This window comes from Salmo salar, chromosome 05 (genome assembly GCF_965601325.2).
Source record: "Salmo salar chromosome 05, fSalSal1, whole genome shotgun sequence".
Classification (NCBI taxonomy): domain Eukaryota; kingdom Metazoa; phylum Chordata; class Actinopteri; order Salmoniformes; family Salmonidae; genus Salmo; species Salmo salar.
This window is the reverse complement of record NC_138295.1, coordinates 9,808,790-9,829,526: the sequence shown is the minus strand read 5'-3', so window position 1 is coordinate 9,829,526 and position 20,737 is coordinate 9,808,790. Positions and strand designations below refer to the sequence as shown.

General features: G+C 44.8%; 1 protein-coding gene across 2 annotated transcripts in view; it reads left to right on the top strand.

Annotated features, from left to right (window-relative positions):
• LOC106604211 (histone-lysine N-methyltransferase, H3 lysine-36 specific-like) overlaps positions 1–20,737 on the top strand; it is a 36,548-nt gene that overhangs the window by 11,403 nt on the left and 4,408 nt on the right. For both annotated transcript variants that reach the window (XM_014198656.3, XM_014198655.3), the window contains exons 7-19: positions 79–233; positions 330–524; positions 720–842; positions 1,042–1,165; positions 1,550–1,750; positions 2,812–2,991; positions 4,557–4,713; positions 10,195–10,400; positions 10,658–10,770; positions 12,111–12,380; positions 12,696–12,954; positions 14,589–14,695; positions 16,698–16,908. In XM_014198656.3, coding sequence (XP_014054131.2) covers positions 79–233; positions 330–524; positions 720–842; positions 1,042–1,165; positions 1,550–1,750; positions 2,812–2,991; positions 4,557–4,713; positions 10,195–10,400; positions 10,658–10,770; positions 12,111–12,380; positions 12,696–12,954; positions 14,589–14,695; positions 16,698–16,908 — 2,301 coding nt within the window. The remainder of the gene's footprint in view (positions 1–78; positions 234–329; positions 525–719; positions 843–1,041; positions 1,166–1,549; positions 1,751–2,811; positions 2,992–4,556; positions 4,714–10,194; positions 10,401–10,657; positions 10,771–12,110; positions 12,381–12,695; positions 12,955–14,588; positions 14,696–16,697; positions 16,909–20,737) is intronic.

Here is a 20,737-nt window from a genome sequence, read left to right as displayed (position 1 = left end):
GTTATGATAATGAAAACAAATCCTCATATTTTCATATTCAGTAGATTTAGGGTATTTAAATGTCTGTTCATTCCCCAGCCCCAGTATCCCTGGATAGGAAGAGGCCAAGGAAGCCATCTCACAAGGTCCTGGAATGCACCATAGAAGAAGTGTCACTCAGTCCTCCAAAGAAGAAGGAGTTGAAGAAGCAGAGTGGACAGACAGAGGAGAAGACAGAAGTCAGGAACACTCAGGTAAGGCTGAAGGAACTAATCAACAGCCATATTAACACAACTATACTGCTACAGTACCACTCGGAAACTGATCTAATTATCTCATTTCTATGACAGGTTAAGTCTGTGAAGAAAGAAGTGCCTGTATCCAGCGTGACAACTCCAGAGAGCGTGGTTTCTCTGCAGGGCTCCTCCCCTGAACGGCCCCCTAGCCCTATGGTGCTCCTCACCCCCAAGGAAGAGAACGAGAAGATCAGTCCTGGGGTTGGAGGAGAGAGCCACACCAACGGAGAGAGAACACCCAAACCTGAGGTCAGCATAAACACCTCGTTGTCTTTTTCAACCTGTATGAAAAGATGACTAGTTTCATGTTATTGATGTCAGTATTCACCTGAGGTATAATTGTACCAGTACTGTAAAACAGGATGCTAAGCCCCCACACCTTAACCAATATGCTGTGTATTAACTTATGTATTAATGTGTAATGAAACCTCTCCTCTCCTCCAGGTGTTCTCTCCTGGTCTGAATGACAGTTTCTCCCTACCTGGGGAAGGGTCCCTGGTCTCCAGCACTAAGAAGAACACAGGAGAGAAAGGAGGAGCTGCGTCCATGAAGGAGAATGTCTGTCAGGTAGGTCAACCAACAACATACCACAACCTTTCTATTTTGTAGTGGCAGAAACAGTCAAAATAGCTCTAACCTTGATTTCCAGGCTTTCTCACATTAGTTCAGAAATAGACGTTCCCAATAGCCGAGTGATGAATGAAATTTGAGAGTATTGTAACACAAAATATGTGTGTGTGTGTGTATGTGTGTGTGTGTCTTGCAGGTGTGTGAGAGGACAGGTGAGCTGCTGCTGTGTGAGAGCCAGTGCTGTGGGGCATTCCACCTGCAGTGTATCGGCCTATCAGAAGCCCCCAGAGGGAAGTTTATCTGTAGTGAATGCACTATAGGTGAGTCTCTACCTATACACCTGTCTGTACATTTACATTTGAGTCATTTAGCAGACGCTCTTATCCAAGCAATTAGGGTTGAATGCCTTGCTCAAGGGAACAGATGTTTCACCTAGTCAGCTTAGGGATTCGAACCAGCAACCTTTCGGTTGCTAGGCTACCTGGCACCATACAGAGCCATATACACCTGGTGCAGCCTCACCTATACACACATTCACCTTGACTTAACACTGTGTTACTGAGTTCTTACACCTGTGCAGTGATACTGCCATGCTCATAGACCATATCTCTGCATCTGACAGAGGTATTCTGTATCAATACCCACAATGTATGTAAGCTGCTTTGGTGTATCACAAAGCTAAGAGTGTATCCTTTCCATTGCAGGGGTCCACACATGCTTTGTGTGTAAGAAGTCTGGCGACGGTGTGAAGAGGTGCATGGTGCCTGTATGTGGGAAGTTCTACCACAACGAGTGTATCCTGAAACACACACCCACCCAGCCCCAGAATAAAGGGGTTCGCTGCTCCCTCCACGTCTGTCTGTCCTGCCACATCACCAACCCCCTCAATCCCTGCACTTCCAAAAGTAGGTTCCACTTCCACTCTGCTTTGATAGAACCAGGGGTAAAGTAGAATTCATTTCTTCCTGGTACGAGACCTCCTATATGTGCATGCGTGCACCAACATTTGTGCACTCTTAACTCAATAGGATTTCTGTGGGTCTAGTCGTAAAGATTTGTCATTTAACTTTTATAATGTATGACCTTTTATTGTGGTATAAACACAGCCAGTCATGATGTTTTTATCTGATTGTCAAGAGGTGGAAGAAACGCACACTTATTTAGGCGAAGGTGCTGGCTAGCGGAGTAGAACACTTAAAAAATAAAGAAGAGTCACACTCTAGGAGCTCAGATGCAAAAATATTTTATGTCCAACATTTCAACAGACAAGCTGTCTTCATTAGGGTTCATCTGATTGTCAAACAATCACTTCATAGGTCTCCTTTATTAGGCTGCACGTTCATCCTCTCTGAACGTTCAGTATTTCCAGCCTCCAAACAGTGGTGAATGTTACACCAAAAAGGGTTTATGACGTTTGGCGATTGTCATTAGGCCAGAATTTATGCGTCCGCTGCTGTCCGCGCGTGTCGCGGTATCAGCAACTTATTTCTGCCTTGACAAAATGTCAGTGTTCTCGTCGAACCACGTTGCATTTTTGGAGCATAGGCTAAACCACCTGCTTTCAAGTCCATTCGCTAATTGTTCATGCCTCTGACATATAATAATGATAAATAGTGGTATGAAGGCCTACAGTTTTTTGGGACATTTTGTTTGAATTATTGTGATAAGCTCATGTTACTTTCACCCCTGGACAGAGTAGAAATAGATCTACACTCTAGGTTCTGTTTACATTGGAAGTGACACGGTTAGAGTCGATTTGAATGTGATTTTTATGGGATGGAAAAACGATTGCTACAGTAGAATTGAAACGTATCAGGTAGGGTGAAAACCTGTAACGTGATTGGAGGACTAAGATTAGCTACAAACATTACTGCCGATCTGTTTGTCTGGGATGGGATCCTAGATTCTAACATGGCTGTAGAGATGCTTTGGTGTGTGTTGTTTTTGACCTGTGTTCCTCTTCTAGGTCGTCTGACCCGCTGCGTGCGTTGCCCTGTGGCGTACCACGCTAACGACTACTGTATGGCGGCGGGCAGCGTAGTCCTGGCCAACAACAGCTTCCTGTGTCCCAATCACTTCATCCCCCGCAAGAACTACAAGAACCACGAACACATCAACGTCAGCTGGTGCTTCGTCTGCTCAGAAGGTTGGTGACTGGTTGGGTTGCTGTTAATGTTTTAGTTTAGTTTATTCATTTGACCATTTTAAAGAACAAGCACACATAAAACCTGAAAAAGCCATACATGAAGAAAATCCTCGAGGATAACACACAATGAAGTCTGGGACATATTTCCATTGTGGTCCTCTTAAGACAAGATGGCTGGACAAGATCCAACACAGTATGGCAGTGAAATAATACAACAAAAACATAGAAGAAGAACATCTATCTCATCATTCCAGTTACATCATAGGGGTTATTCAAATGGGCACAGAGGACATCAAACATGTTTTTACTTTATTTTTAAAGCTGTCCAGAGAGGATGGTGTTTTTATAGGCAGAGGCAACTCATTCCATTCTGAGGCTCCAGTATACAAGAAAGTACCTTTCCCAGCATTACTCCTGAACCTGTAGAAGCACACATCAGCAACACCTGATCTGGTGCTGTGATTGTGTACATCCCTAACACGAGGAAAGTAATCACTTAGATATCTGGGCACAGGACCATAAATACTCCTGTAAACCAAACCTAGTCTAATCTGGGACACCCTAGCCTCAACATGCAGCCAGTTTAGTTCCTGAAAGCAGCTCCTGCCTATGTGAGTACGTGGACTCACCTTCAATACTACCCTGATCAGCTTATTCTGGGCTATCTGGAGCTTCCCCTTCATAAGTTTAGATAAGCCCCCAAACCAGGAAGTATTAGCGTAGTCAAAATGGCATTGAATGAGGGCAATAGCTAGCACTTTCATGGAGTCCTTATCAAGCAGCTTGGACTTTCTAGCCAAAAACTTAGTCCTGGCATTAACCTTCCCTAGCACTTTATTGGCCATGCTCACACCTCCCAAGCTTCCATCAAGGATAAATCACAAGTAGCTAACAGAGGTTTTAGTAGACAGCACCTCACCCCCTAACTCCACTCGGATTTCAGACGACCTACACAATTTAGGTCTGGATCCAAAAATAATTGCTTCAGTTTTCCCTAAGTGCAGAGATAGCTTATTATCTCCAAGCCATTTGCTAATGTTAATAAGCTCTCTGCTAAGTATGCTCTCCAACATAGTTTTACTTTTGTGAGGCACCAGAAGTGTAGAGTCATCCGCATAAAGAAGAAGACGGCAAGAACAAGCATCTTTCATATCATTAATATACAATAAAAACAGCAGAGGCCCAAGCACGCTCCCCTGCGGAACGCCACAACTCATTGGTTTTGCCTGAGACAGTGAACCATTAACCTCTACTACTTGCTCCCTTCCTGATCAATAGGACTTGATTGGTTGGTTGATTGAGTGTTGTCAGTGTTCCAGAGTCCATTATGCAAGGAGGAAGGAACCCGAATACAAATGTGGTGGTATTGTTATTAGAGGTAGAGTAATAATAGGAGTATGAGTGTGGTGGAAATCATATGTGGAGGACCTACGCTCCTCACAGAGTAAAAAGATTGTAGTGAAACATAAAGTGAAAAGAAGCATTCAGCCTCCCGTTCTGAGGTCATTGGGTCAGATCTGATTTGACTTGGTGTTTGAGCTTCACCTCCTCCTTTCTCCCTGCAGGAGGCAGTCTGTTGTGCTGCGAGTCTTGTCCTGCTGCCTTCCACCAAGAGTGTCTGAACATCGAGATGCCTGAGGGTAGCTGGTTCTGCAACGACTGCAAGGCCGGGAAGAAACCACACTTCAAGGACATCCTCTGGGTTAAAGTGGGAAGATACAAGTAAGAAACACTGTTCTGTAGAAATAGTATCCATGCTTTTGGTCAGAACCAACTGAGTGACACTTTAATCCCGGGTCAACATATAAAAAAGTAGCTCAAGAGCAGAACCTGAAACCCAGTCGTGTTGTTATTGATCAGAATCTCTATCCGTGTGTATAATCTGCCTCTACACTGAGTATACCAAACATAAGGAACATCATCCTAACATTCAGTTGCTGCCACACCGGCAGTAATGAGTCATGACCGCAGTAAAATTCTACGTGACCACTTAGTAACGGTAATCTCCTTTTATGCGCTCTGGACACGCGTTGGTAGTACTCAAATTGCTAATTATCATCAGGTTGCTAATGGCCTGGTACTCAGGGTTCTATTGTCCCTCCATCAGGTTGCTAATGGCCTGGTACTCAGGGCTCTATTGTCCCTCCATCAGATCCTAATGGCCTGGTACTCAGGGCTGTATTGTCCCTCCATCAGGTTGCTAATGGCCTGGTACTCAGGGCTCTATTGTCCCTCCATCAGGTTGCTAATGGCCTGGTACTCAGGGTTCTATTGTCCCTCCATCAGGTTGCTAATGGCCTGGTACTCAGGGCTCTATTGTCCCTCCATCAGGTCCTAATGGCCTGGTACTCAGGGCTCTATTGTCCCTCCATCAGGTTGCTAATGGCCTGGTAGTCAGGGCTCTATTGTCCCTCCATCAGGTTGCTAATGGTCTGGTACTCAGCGCTCTATTGTCCCTCCATCAGGTTGCTAATGGCCTGGTACTCAGGGCTCTATTGTCCCTCCATCAGGTCCTAATGGCCTGGTACTCAGGGCTCTATTGTCCCTCCATCAGGTTGCTAATGGCCTGGTAGTCAGGGCTCTATTGTCCCTCCATCAGATCCTAATGGCCTGGTACTCAGGGCTCTATTATCCCTCCATCAGGTTGCTAATGGCCTGGTACTCAGGGCTTTATTGTCCCTCCATCAGGTTGCTAATGGTCTGGTACTCAGGGCTCTATTATCCCTCCATCAGGTTGCTAATGGCCTGGTACTCAGGGCTCTATTGTCCCTCCATCAGGTCCTAATGGCCTGGTACTCAGGGCTCTATTGTCCCTCCATCAGGTCCTAATGGCCTGGTACTCAGGGCTCTATTGTCCCTCCATCAGGTCCTAATGGCCTGGTACATTTACATTTACATTTAAGTCATTTAGCAGACGCTCTTATCCAGAGCGACTTACAAATTGGTGCATTCACCTTATGATATCCAGTGGAACAACCACTTTACAATAGTGCATCTAAATCTTTTAAGGGGGGGGGGTTAGAAGGATCACTTTATCCTATCCTAGGTATTCCTTAAAGAGGTGGGGTTTCAGGTGTCTCCGGAAGGTGGTGATTGACTCCGCTGTCCTGGCGTCGTGAGGGAGCTTGTTCCACCATTGGGGTGCCAGAGCAGCGAACAGTTTTGACTGGGCTGTGCGGGAACTGTGCTTCCTCAGAGGTAGTGAGGCGAGCAGGCCAGAGGTGGATGAACGCAGTGCCCTTGTTTGGGTGTAGGGCCTGATCAGAGCCTGAAGGTACGGAGGTGCCGTTCCCCTCACAGCTCCGTAGGCAAGCACCATGGTCTTGTAGCGGATGCGAGCTTCAACAGGAAGCCAGTGGAGAGAGCGGAGGAGCGGGGTGACGTGAGAGAACTTGGGAAGGTTGAACACCAGACGGGCTGCGGCGTTCTGGATGAGTTGTAGGGGTTTAATGGCACAGGCAGGGAGCCCAGCCAACAGCGAGTTGCAGTAATCCAGACGGGAGATGACAAGTGCCTGGATTAGGACCTGCGCCACTTCCTGTGTGAGGCAGGGTTGTACTCTGCGAATGTTGTAGAGCATGAACCTACAGGATCGGGTCACCGCCTTGATGTTAGTAGAGAACGACAGGGTGTTGTCCAGGGTCACGCCAAGGTTCTTAGCACTCTGGGAGGAGGACACAATGGAGTTGTCAACCGTGATGGCGAGATCATGGAACGGGCAGTCCTTCCCCGGGAGGAAGAGCAGCTCCGTCTTGCCGAGGTTCAGCTTGAGGTGGTGATCCGTCATCCACACTGATATGTCTGCCAGACATGCAGAGATGCGATTCGCCACCTGGTTATCAGAAGGGGGAAAGGAGAAGATTAATTGTGTGTCGTCTGCATAGCAATGATAGGAGAGACCATGTGAGGATATGACAGAGCCAAGTGACTTGGTGTATAGCGAGAATAGGAGAGGGCCTAGAACAGAGCCCTGGGGGACACCAGTGGTGAGAGCACGTGGTGCGGAGACAGATTCTCGCCACGCCACCTGGTAGGAGCGACCTGTCAGGTAGGACGCAATCCAAGCATGGGCCGTGCTGGAGATGCCCAACTCGGAGAGGGTGGAGAGGAGGATCTGGTGGTTCACAGTATCAAAGGCAGCAGATAGGTCTAGGAGGATGAGAGCAGAGGAGAGAGAGTTAGCTTTAGCAGTGCAGAGAGCCTCCGTGACACAGAGAAGAGCAGTCTCAGTTGAATGACCAGTCTTGGTACTCAGGGCTCTATTGTTTCTCCATCAGGTCCTAATGGCCTGGTACTCAGGGCTCTATTGTCCCTCCATCAGGTCTTAATGGCCTGGTACTCAGGGCTCTATTGTTTCTCCATCAGGTCCTAATGGCCTGGTACTCAGGGCTCTATTGTCCCTCCATCAGGTCCTAATGGCCTGGTACTCAGGGCTCTATTGTCCCTCCATCAGGTCTTAATGGCCTGGTACTCAGGGCTCTATTGTTTCTCCATCAGGTCCTAATGGCCTGGTACTCAGGGCTCTATTGTCCCTCCATCAGGTCCTAATGGCCTGGTACTCAGGGCTCTATTGTCTCTAACCACTCTGACATCAATGCAAATACAATATAAAATCAAATAAAACACTGATATCAAAACAGTATAATTCTTTTAAAACTCACGTCACTGTGATTTGATCAATTTGAAGAAAGAAGTTCAACAGCAGGTTGAAACTGAGTGGGACAACGTGGTCCTTGTGGATGTTGTTTCAAAGCCAAACACAACAAAATGGACAGCGCTTTCTAAGGTGATGATTCATTCAGAACAACCATATGCATATTAGAGTTGATGCATATTCATAGGACTGACCTTGAAGAAGAAGAAGGGGAAAAAATAATAAAAATAATGATTGTGCCGTTACGCAATATATACCCTACTGCATGTTTAAAGAAAGAAGTTCGACACAGGTTGAAACTGAGTGGGGGCTCTATTGCAGAAAAACATATAACAAAATTGATTTAAGATGTCTTTGGTACATAATTGGTCTAGCCTATACTTTAGTAATGCCTTTGAGTGTAGACTGTATTATTATGCATACTGGATGGACTGGCTTGTGCCTTATGCTACACTCCAAACTTTCTATTCATGAGTCTGGGCGTAGAGGATGCTGTTGGTTCAGTGATTGTGCGGGGCGGCTAAGCCTACAGTGAAATTAGATTTTGAAAAGCCTGGTAATAGGTCATTTATTAATAGGCTGACATTACCTTTAGCTACAGAATGTCTCACTACAGAATGTCTCACTACCTTGCGTTTCCATCTCCTCCCCTCTCTCCTTCACTCCTTTCTTCAGCGCGCAGAGAGAGAGCCTGTCAACAGTTTAGTGAAATATGTTTTGTTGTGAAAACATGTTACTAATGGATGTTCCTGAACAGATTTCACTTGGTTTCCCAAATTAAACACTGGGTAGCTGCAGGAACAGGGTTGGAAAGCCCATAACATACAGAGTTTGGGCGGAATATCACCTGCCGCGCAGCAGCGGCTGCATGCTGCTCAACCTGTGGTTGATGCAGGAGGTAAATATAGAAAGTCGCCTACCTGGTGGGAAAGGCCTCCATTCTCTATTTGAGTGCAACACTTATTTTTTCCCTTGCCCCTGTTCCTGCCCCTTTGATAATGGGCCGTTCTAAATCTAAAAACAAATATTACATATTAGTAAAGGCAAGATGAAATAGAAAATAGTCTGATGGGTAGAAATATGATGCCTTGATGAGAGAACAGCGTGTGCAGTCTGAGGTAAGGACCCCGATCACAAGCTCTATTTTACATCTTTCTCAAATCGTCAGTATAGTGGCATCATGCAGACAATATCTTGTGATTTCTAACACGTTCTAAGGTTTGTATCATTCACAACTAAAGTTGCCAAATAACTGTAAATCTAGTGTATAGGGCCTGTTCCAAATAATCCCGTTTACGTTTGACTGAGTGTAACGGCTGTCTGTGGAAGTAGACCAAGGTGCAGCGGAGTTAGTGTTCATCTTTGAATTTTAATAAACGTAAGAACACTATACACACAAACAAGAAAACCGACAGCCAAACAGTCTTGTCAGGTGCAAAACACTAAACAGAAACAATCCCCCACAAAACCCAAAGGAAACACACGCTCCTTATGTGTGACTCCTAATCAGCAACAACGAACTACAGCGGTGCCTGATTGGGAGCCACACACGGCCCAAAACAAAGAAATACAAAAACATAGAAAAATGAACATAGAACGCCCACCCAATGTAACACCCTGGCCTAACCAAAATAAAGAACAAAAACCCCTCTCTATGGCCAGGGCGTTACACATAGCCACTTCATATGAGCACTCGCTCCGGGAATGGGAAACTTATTCTATTTTATTCAGCTAAGTTCAATTATATATTTTTCTTACTATAAAATCATATAATGTAAAATAATGGCATGGGACTTATAAACATATCTTGTCTGCAACATGAACAAGCCTACAGCCTATGGCATGGAGCATAGCCAGATAACATACAGTACGCCAATTTCATATCCTGTTCTTCTGAAATCTTTAGACCTGCCTAAAATAAATAATGGATTTATTGTGATGGTGTATATTAAATGGATTTATTCTACTTTTTAAATGTAGATGTTCCAAAGGCTCATCAGCAGGTTGGAGGCAAGGAGATGCTAAAAATGTTTATGTTAATTAGCGGTAAATTACCGTGAGTCCAGCGGTCTTTTGCATGACAATAACCAGCGGACAAAATTTCATGACCACCACAGACCTAGATGCTTCCCACAGTTGTGTCAAGTTGGCTGGATGTCCTTTGGGTGGTGAACCATTCTTGATACACACGGGAAACTGTTGAATGTGAAAAACCCAGCAGCGTTGCAGTTCTTCACACAAAGCTGTGCACCTGGCACCTACTACCATACCCCGTTCAAAGTCACTTAAATATTTTGTCTTGCCCATTCACCCTCAATGGCACACATACACAATCTATTTCTCAATTGTCTCAAGGCTTAAAAGTCCTTCTTTAACCCGTCTCCTCCCCTTCATCTACACTGATTGAAGTGGATTTAACATCAATAAGGGATCATAGACTGACCAGGTGAATTTAAGTGAAAGCTATGTCATGGAAAGAGCAGGTGTTCTTAATGTTTTTGTATAATCAGTGTATAATGTAAAATGTGTATCTCCTCTCCTTTGTTCAGGTGGTGGCCTGCGGAGGTGTGTCTTCCTAAGAACGTCCCAGAGAACATCCTCCGTATGAAACACGAGGTGGGGGAGTTCCCCGTTCAGTTCTTTGGTTCTAAGGACTACGCCTGGACCTATCAGGCCAGAGTCTTCCCTTACATGGAGGGAGATGCCAACAACAAGGACAAGATGGGGAAGGGTTGTGACGCCATCTACAAGAAAGGTTAGAAAGAAAACCTCCTTTACCTGGTTATTATAGAATATATGACAAACAATAGACTTCATTTTAGAAAGAAAATACCAAAGAACCTTTCCTATTTAGTGTATTAAAACGCCCTTTTGCCTATTTTGGCACCTTCTAAATGTTTCCTTCAAGTCTTAAACAATAGAGATGTTTCCAGGTACCACATGGCAGGGCTGAAAGTTTGCAATTTGAGATGTATTAGCTAGTTGATAATGCTAACTTCCGTTTCCTCTCAGCTCTGAGTGAAGCAGCTGAGCGGTTCAAAGCGCTTCAGGATGAGAAGGAGATGAGACAGCTTCAGGAGGACAGGAGGAATGACAAGAAACCTCCTCCCTACAGACACATCAAGGTACTGTCCCTTTAAACCTCCTCCCTGCAGACACATCAAGGTACTGTCTCTTTAAACCTCCTCCCTACAGACACATCAAGGTACTGCCCCTTTAAACCTCCTCCCTACAGACACATCAGGGTACTGTCTCTTTAAACCTCCTCCCTACAGACACATCAAGGTACTGTCCCTTTAAACCTCCTCCCTACAGACACATCAGGGTACTGTCTCTTTAAACCTCCTCCCTACAGACACATCAAGGTACTGTCCCTTTAAACCTCCTCCCTACAGACACATCAAGGTACTGTCCCTTTAAACCTCCTCCCTACAGACACATCAGGGTACTGTCTCTTTAAACCTCCTCCCTACAGACACATCAGGGTACTGTCTCTTTAAACCTCCTCCCTACAGACACATCAGGGTACTGTCTCTTTAAACCTCTTCCCTACAGACACCTCAAGGTACTGCCCCTTTAAACATCCTCCCTACAGACACATCAAGGTACTGCCCCTTTAAACCTCCTCCCTACAGACACATCAAGGTACTGTTCCTTTAAACATCCTCCCTACAGACACATCAAGGTACTGCCCCTTTAAACCTCCTCCCTACAGACACATCAAGGTACTGTTCCTTTAAACCTCCTCCCTACAGACACATCAAGGTACTGCCCCTTTAAACCTCCTCCCTACAGACACATCAAGGTACTGTTCCTTTAAACCTCCTCCCTACAGACACATCAAGGTACTGCCCCTTTAAACATCCTCCCTATAGACACATCAAGGTACTGTCCCTTTAAACCTCCTCCCTACAGACACCTCAAGGTACTGCCCCTTTAAACCTCCTCCCTACAGACACCTCAAGGTACTGCCCCTTTAAACCTCCTCCCTACAGACACATCAATGTACTGTTCCTTTAAACCTCCTCCCTACAGACACCTCAAGGTACTGCCCCTTTAAACATCCTCCCTATAGACACATCAAGGTACTGTCCCTTTAAACCTCCTCCCTACAGACACCTCAAGGTACTGCCCCTTTAAACCTCCTCCCTACAGACACCTCAAGGTACTGCCCCTTTAAACCTCCTCCCTACAGACACATCAATGTACTGTTCCTTTAAACCTCCTCCCTACAGACACCTCAAGGTACTGCCCCTTTAAACCTCCTCCCTACAGACACATCAAGGTACTGCCTTGCATCCCCTGTCTGTCCCTGTCTTTGGTCCCTATTTGATTTGTCCTGCTACAGCTTCTCTCATGTTTGAAGATTGAATAGTACCTCAGTATTTTCACTCAAATCTCTCTTTGAGATCTATGCATAATTCACACAGAAGTCTGAATTGCATCCGCTTATTCTTCCTCTCAGGTGAACCGACCAATCGGCAAGGTCCAGATCATCACGGCGGACCTATCGGAGGTGCCGCGCTGTAACTGCAAGGCGTCTGATGAGAACCCGTGTGGTATGGACTCGGAGTGTATCAACCGCATGTTGATGTATGAGTGCCACCCTCAGGTGTGTCTGGCAGGGGAGAGGTGTCTGAACCAGAGTTACACCAAGAGACAGTACACCCAGGTGGAGATCTTCAGGACCTTGTCACGAGGCTGGGGGCTACGGGGTGTCTCCGACATCAAGAAGGTACAAACTAGTGCATCAAACTACAACTCAAAACAGTTCCTCTTGTGTTTCTGTTTAGAGAACCATTCCGCCTTGTCCCTGCTACGGATCTGCGCTGCTGCCTACATAATTGCCTCTTGCGGGATAAATCAAGTATTTCCAATTGAAATCAATTCCACGGCCCTTTTCACCCGATTGTTCTTTGTTTGTGTCTGTTTTAAGATGTGGGCATACAATAGTATATTTAGCCTCCATACCGCTGTGTCTGGGATGTAAAAGGTGTTGTGTATCAGCTGGATTATAACCTGAGTCTGTGCTCTCCTCCCTCTCTCTTAGGGTGCATTTGTGAATGAGTACGTGGGGGAGGTGATAGACGAGGAGGAGTGTAGAGCCAGGATCAAACATGCTCAAGAGAACGACATCTGTAACTTCTACATGCTCACGCTGGACAAGGACCGGATCATAGATGCTGGGCCCAAGGGGAACCAGGCGAGGTTCATGAATCACTGCTGCCAGCCCAACTGTGAGACCCAGAAGTGGACGGTAAACGGAGACACCAGGGTGGGGCTCTTTGCCCTGGAGGACATCCCCAAAGGTCAGAGGAAGTACCAACAAACCTACTGGAGCCTGGTTCCATTTCTGTAACTAACTCCTGGACCCTGGTTCCATTTCTGTAACTAACTCCTGGATTCTGGTCCCATTTCTGTAACTAACTCCTGGACCCTGGTTCCATTTCTGTAACTAACTCCTGGACCCTGGTTCCATTTCTGTAACTAACTCCTGGACCCTGGTTCCATTTCTGTAACTAACTCCTGGAGCCTAGTCCCATTTCTGTAACTAACTCCTGGAGCCTGGTCCCATTTCTGTAACTAACTCCTGGACCCTGGTTCCATTTCTGTAACTAACTCCTGGACCCTGGTTCCATTTCTGTAACTAACTCCTGGACCCTGGTTCCATTTCTGTAACTAACTCCTGGAGCCTGGTCCCATTTCTGTAACTAACTCCTGGATCCTGGTTCCATTTCTGTAACTAACTCCTGGACCCTGGTTCCATTTCTGTAACTAACTCCTGGAGCCTGGTTCCATTTCTGTAACTAACTCCTGGACCCTGGTTCCATTTCTGTAACTAACTCCTGGAGCCTGGTTCCATTTCTGTAACTAACTCCTGGACCCTGGTCCCATTTCTGTAACTAACTCCTGGAGCCTGGTTCCATTTCTGTAACTAACTCCTGGAGCCTGGTTCCATTTCTGTAACTAACTCCTGAAGCCTGGTCCCATTTCTGTAACTAACTCCTGGACCCTGGTTCCATTTCTCTAACTAACTCCTGGAGCCTGGTCCCATTTCTGTAACTAACTCCTGGAGCCTGGTTCCATTTCTGTAACTAACTCCTGGACCCTGGTTCCATTTCTCTAACTAACTCCTGGAGCCTGGTCCCATTTCTGTAACTAACTCCTGGAGCCTGGTTCCATTTCTGAAACTAACTCCTGGAGCCTGGTTCCATTTCTGTAACTAACTCCTGGAGCCTGGTTCCATTTCTGTAACTAACTCCTGGAGCCTGGTTCCATTTCTGTAACTAACTCCTGGACCCTGGTTCCGTTTCTGTAACTAACTCCTGGAGCCTGGTTCCATTTCTGTAACTAACTCCTGGACCCTGGTTCCATTTCTGTAACTAACTCCTGGACCCTGGTTCCATTTCTGTAACTAACTCCTGGACCCTGGTTCCATTTCTCTAACTAACTCCTGGAGCCTGGTTCCATTTCTGTAACTAACTCCTGGAGCCTGGTTCCGTTTCTGTAACTAACTCCTGGACCCTGGTTCCATTTCTGTAACTAACTCCTGGATTCTGGGTCCATTTCTGTAACTAACTCCTGGACCCTGGTTCCATTTCTGTAACTAACTCCTGGACCCTGGTTCCATTTCTCTAACTAACTCCTGGAGCCTGGTTCCATTTCTCTAACTAACTCCTGGAGCCTGGTTCCGTTTCTGTAACTAACTCCTGGATCCTGGTTCCGTTTCTGTAACTAACTCCACTTCAGGCACTAGGGCTAGTGACCAAAAGTGTCTTTGTAATTTGTAAAGATTCAGAAGGTAACTGCGAAAAGCACGACATAAGAAACAAACCTAATTGTTCCTTAATTATGGACTATGATATCAAATCTGTTTGCTTAATTAGAATAGGAATCAAGCTACCTGTACAGAACCTGGCTGTGTGTTTTTATTTCTGAACAGGTGTGGAGCTGACCTTCAACTACAACCTGGAGTGTCTTGGTAACGGGAAGACGGTGTGTAAATGTGGAGCGTCCAACTGCTCCGGGTTCCTGGGGGTCCGACCAAAGGTAAGGCTCTGAGAGTGACGAATGTCAACATGCAAAACATTTGAATTCAAATTTGACTTGTCTACTAGACACTCTTATCTAGAGAAATGTAAAGTAAGTGCTTTTAGTTGTTTACTGTGTGATGAAGATGAGTTATACTATAAAAAGTAAAGGCAAACTGGTGAATATTGCAGTCTAAAGGTAGACTGGGGAATATAGCAGTCTAAAGGTAGACTGGGGAATATAGCAGTCTAAAGGTAGACTGGGGAATATAGCAGTCTAAAGGCAGACTGGGGAATATAGCAGTCTAAAGGTAGACTGGGGAATATAGCAGTCTAAAGGTAGACTGGGGAATATAGCAGTCTAAAGGTAGACTGGTGAATATAGCAGTCTAAAGGTAGACTGGGGAATATAGCAGTCTAAAGGTAGACTGGGGAATATAGCAGTCTAAAGGTAGACTGGGGAATATAGCAGTCTAAAGGTAGACTGGGGAATATAGCAGTCTAAAGGTAGGCTGGGGAATATAGCAGTCTAAAGGTAGACTGGGGAATATAGCAGTCTAAAGGTAGACTGGGGAATATAGCAGTCTAAAGGTAGACTGGGAATATAGCAGTCTAAAGGTAGACTGGGGAATATAGCAGTCTAAAGGTAGACTGGGGAATATAGCAGTCTAAAGGTAGACTGGTGAATATAGCAGTCTAAAGGTAGACTGGTGAATATAGCAGTCTAAAGGTAGACTGGTGAATATAGCAGTCTAAAGGTAGACTGGGGAATATAGCAGTCTAAAGGTAGACTGGGGAATATAGCAGTCTAAAGGTAGACTGGTGAATATAGCAGTCTAAAGGTAGACTGGTGAATATAGCAGTCTAAAGGTAGACTGGGGAATATAGCAGTCTAAAGGTAGACTGGGGAATATAGCAGTCTAAAGGTAGACTGGGGAATATAGCAGTCTAAAGGTAGACTGGGGAATATAGCAGTCTAAAGGTAGACTGGGGAATATAGCAGTCTAAAGGTAGACTGGGGAATATAGCAGTCTAAAGGTAGACTGGTGAATATAGCAGTCTAAAGGTAGACTGGGGAATATAGCAGTCTAAAGGTAGACTGGTGAATATAGCAGTCTAAAGGTAGACTGGGGAATATAGCAGTCTAAAGGTAGACTGGTGAATATAGCAGTCTAAAGGTAGACTGGGAATATAGCAGTCTAAAGGTAGACTGGTGAATATAGCAGTCTAAAGGTAGACTGGGGAATATAGCAGTCTAAATGTAGACTGGTGAATATAGCAGTCTAAAGGTAGACTGGTGAATATAGCAGTCTAAAGGTAGACTGGTGAATATAGCAGTCTAAAGGTAGACTGGGGAATATAGCAGTCTAAAGGTAGACTGGTGAATATAGCAGTCTAAAGGTAGACGGTGGAATATAGCAGTCTAAAGGCAGACTGGGGAATATAGCAGTCTAAAGGTAGACTGGGAATATAGCAGTCTAAAGGTAGACTGGGAATATAGCAGTCTAAAGGTAGACTGGGGAATATAGCAGTCTAAAGGTAGACTGGTGAATATAGCAGTCTAAAGGTAGACTGGGGAATATAGCAGTCTAAAGGTAGACTGGTGAATATAGCAGTCTAAAGGTAGACGGTGGAATATAGCAGTCTAAAGGCAGACTGGGGAATATAGCAGTCTAAAGGTAGACTGGTGAATATAGCAGTCTAAAGGCAGACTGGTGAATATAGCAGTCTAAAGGTAGACTGGTGAATATAGCAGTCTAAAGGCAGACTGGGGAATATAGCAGTCTAAAGGTAGACTGGTGAATATAGCAGTCTAAAGGCAGACTGGTGAATATAGTAGTCTAAAGGTAGACTGGTGAATATAGCAGTCTAAAGGCAGACTGGGGAATATAGCAGTCTAAAGGCAGACTGGTGAATATAGCAGTCTAAAGGTAGACTGGTGAATATAGCAGTCTAAAGGCAGACTGGTGAATATAGCAGTCTAAAGTAATGGCCTGTGTGTGCATGTGTCTGTCTCCCAGAACCAGCCGTCTAAAGCACGGGAAGGAAGGGAACTAAAGGAGGGCAAGAAGAAGGTTCTGGTGAAGAGGAAGCCTCAGCTGGAGGTGACGAAGGAGAGGGAGGACGAGTGTTTCAGCTGTGGGGACGGAGGACAGATCGTGTCCTGTAAGAAGCCAGGATGTCCCAAGGTCTACCACGCAGACTGTCTCAACCTGGCCAAGAGACCTGCAGGTGAGTGAAGGGGTGAGAAACCACCTCCCCATGAAGGCTCTTTGACCCAAAATGGCTGTTATATTATGTGTGATTATGAATGGGACTTGCCTAAGAGGTTGTCTGTAGATTCTTTTGTCCTTATAATTCATCAGCAAGGGATTTGGACATGGGGGGGTAACTTCCCACTGGGCACACAGCATAATTTCAACATGAATAATTGGGTAATATATGGTTGAAATGTTGGATCAATGAGATTACAACCGACTATATTCACCCACTCAAAAAGACAGTCACCCACTCAAAAAGACAGTCACCCACTCAAAAACACAGTCACCCATTCAAAAAGACAGTCACCCACTCAAAAACACAGTCACCCACTCAAAAGACAGTCACCCACTCAAAAAGACAGTCACCCACTCAAAAACACAGTCACCCACTCAAAAAGACAGTCACCCACTCAAAAAGACAGTCACCCACTCAAAAACACAGTCACCCACTCAAAAAGACAGCCAAACGTTAGTTGAATTTCCAATTTGGTATTTTATTAGGATCCCCATTAGCTGTTGCAGAAGCAGCAGCTACTCTTCCTGGGAGTCCACACAAAACATGAAACATGACATAATACAGAACAAGAACAGCTCAAGGACAGAATTACATACATGTCAAACTATCACTATGCTTTCAACCATCTAAATCGAATTCCAATAGAAAAACAATGTCTGGGTTTTGGTTGAGTTGTCACCCAAATGTCTATCATTGCACTTTCAACCATTTAAAAGCCCAGAAAGTTCAAATGTCAGATATGTTGTTTATTTATACAACAGATTATTGTGTTATCACTGTGCTTCATCTAATAGCACAACCAAATTACCTGGATTCCAGTTAAGATTCCATTAAAAGTATATAGTGCTGTGACCAATGCTTTTTGAGATTCTGATCAGTTTACTACAGGTGTTGTGAAGATCTCCACAGACCTGCGATGACCTATGCGTGCTACCTGGAACATGCATGCTTTATATGATTACATAAGAAGATATTAGTTACAGTAAAATGTGGCCATGAATGTGTTACTCATTTTAAGGTAGAATTTTTGTATTTGTTTTACATTAGCCTTAAAGAGATTCTCCGGAACTTTTGACTCATTTTTAGCCAGTAGTTTTTGAAAGTAGCGCCCACGGTCCGAAAGTGGTCCCCAAAAATTGCGTACTATGTTTCAAATGTGCAGATATGTGCACCATGTCATTGTTCTCTCGTTCTACTGTATCTGGGTCTCGCTGTCTGTCACCCCAATGGCGAGGGGCTGGAGATAATTGGCTGAGACTCGAATTGCTAGGGGGCTGGCCCAAGTGAGGGTAAATGTAGGGAAAATGGCACTGCACAGCTTCCAGAAAACAGTTGCTTTCAAGCTAGGGATTTCATGGCTAATTAATAGATTATGCATGTATGAACTACACATTGACACATCCAGCCCAAAGTGTGAGGTTTAAAAAATACTTACCGGAGCATGTCTTTAACCTTAGGCTATACTGTGTTACAAAACTAGGCCTAATATTAAATTGTGTTTGGTTGTCAATGCAACCAAATATCAACATTTGAAGGAGATTTATCTTCTGCTTGGATAGTTCCATCTGAGCCACAGACAGTCTGGTTTAATTCTTTAACTTAGATTTTTGGTTGAGATGGAGACGTGAATCCAACATTTCAACTGTTAATTTCTAGACAAACTGGAATTAGAGCCAGACTAAATCAGTGGCTGTCACGTCCTGACCAGTAAAGGGGGTTATTTGTTATTGTACTTTGGTCAGGGCGTGGCAGGGGGTGTTTGTTTTATGTGTTTCGGGGTTTTTGGTTTATGTTCTATGTTAGTATATTTCTATGTTTGTTCTAGTGTGTCTATTTCTATGTTTTAAGTTTCTTGGGTTGACCTTCAATTGGAGGCAGCTGTTTCTCGTTGCCTCTAATTGAAGGTCCTATTTAGTAGGGGTGTTTTTCCTGTGTTTTGTGGGTGGTTGTTTCCTGTTTTGTGTATGTTGCACCTGACGGGACTGTTTTCGGTCGTTTGTTGTTTGTAAGTTAAATAAAAGTGAATGTGAGCACGTCACACGCCGCTTCTTGGTCCCCATTAGACGACCCGCGTTACAGTGGCACAGATAGAGCTATCCAAGCAGAAGATACAGTGCAATTGGAAATTTAGACCCCTTGACTTTTTCCACATTTCGTGGCGTTACAGCCTTATTCTAAAATGTATTAAATAAATAGAAATCCTCAATCTACACACAATACCCCATAATGACAAAGCAAAAACAGTGCAATGTATTACAAATAAAAAACTGATATCACATCTCCATAAGTATTTAGACCCTTCTGCAGATCCTCTCAAGCTTAGCCTCGAGTCTTCTTGGGTATGATGCTACAAGCTTGGCGCACCTATATTTGGGGAGTTTCTCCGGTTCTTCTCTGCAGATCCTCTCAAGCTCAGCCTCGAGTCTTCTTGGGTATGATGCTACAAGCTTGGCACACCTGTATTTGGGGAGTTTCTCCCATTCTTCTCTGCAGATCCTCTCAAGCTGCGTCAGGTTGGATGGGAGCGATGCTGCACAGCTATTTTCAGGTCTCTCCAGAGATGTTCGATCGGTTTCAAGTCCGGGCTCTGGCTGGGCCACTCAAGGACATTCAGAGAATTGTTCCGACACCACTCCAGCGTTGTCTTAGCTGTGTGCTTAGGGTCGTTATCCTGTTGGAAGGTGAACCTTCGCCCCAGTCTGAGGTCCTGAGTGCTCTGGAGCAGGTTTTCATCAAGGAGCTCTCTGTACTTTGCTCAGTTCATCTTCCCTCGATCCTGACTAGTCTCCCAGTCCCTGCCGCTGAAAAACATACCCACAGAATGATTCTGCCACCACCATGCTTCACCGTCCTCCAGACGTGACACTTGGCATTCAGGACAAAGGTTTCAATCTTGGTTTCATCAGACCAGAGAATCTTGTTTCTCATGGTCTGAGAGTCATTTAGGTGCCTTTTGGGAAATGCCAAGCAGGCTGTCATGTTCCTTTTCCTGAGAAGTGGCTTCCGTCTGGCCACTCTACCATAAAGGCCTGATTGGTGGAGTGTTGCAGAGAAAGAGTTCTCCCATCTCCACAGAGGAACTCTGGATCTCTGTCACAGTGACCATCGGGTTCTTGGTCACCTCCCTAACCAAGGCCCTTCTCCCCTGATTGCTTAGTTTGGCTGGCGGCCAGGTCTAGGAAGAGTCTTGGTGGTTCCAAACTTCTTCCATTTAAGAATGATGGAGGCCACTGTGTTTTTGGGGACCTTCAATGCTGCAGACATTTTTTGGTCCCCTTCCCCAGATCTGTGCCTCAACACAATCCTGTCATGGAGCTCTAAGGACAATTCCTTCAACCTCATGGCTTGGTTATGGCATTGACATGCACTGTCAACTGTGAGGCCTTATATGGACAGGTAAGTGCCTTTCCAAATCATGTCCAGTCACTTGAATTTACCACAGGTGGACTCCAATCAAGTTGTAGAAACATCTCAAGGATGATCAATGGAAACAGGATGCACCTGAGCTCTATTTCGAGTCTCATAGCAAAGGATCTGAATACATATGTAAATAAGGTATTTCATTTTAATTTGTTTTATACAGTTGCTAAATAAAAAACAGTTTTTGCTTTGTCGTTATGGGGTATTGTGTGTAGATTAATTTAATAAATTGTAGAATAAGGCTGTAATACTTTCCGAATGCACTGTACATCTCCTTCAAATGTTGAAATTTGGTTGCGTTGACAACCAAACACAATTCATCATCACTAAATATCATTAAATATTAAATCAACCAGGGCTTGAA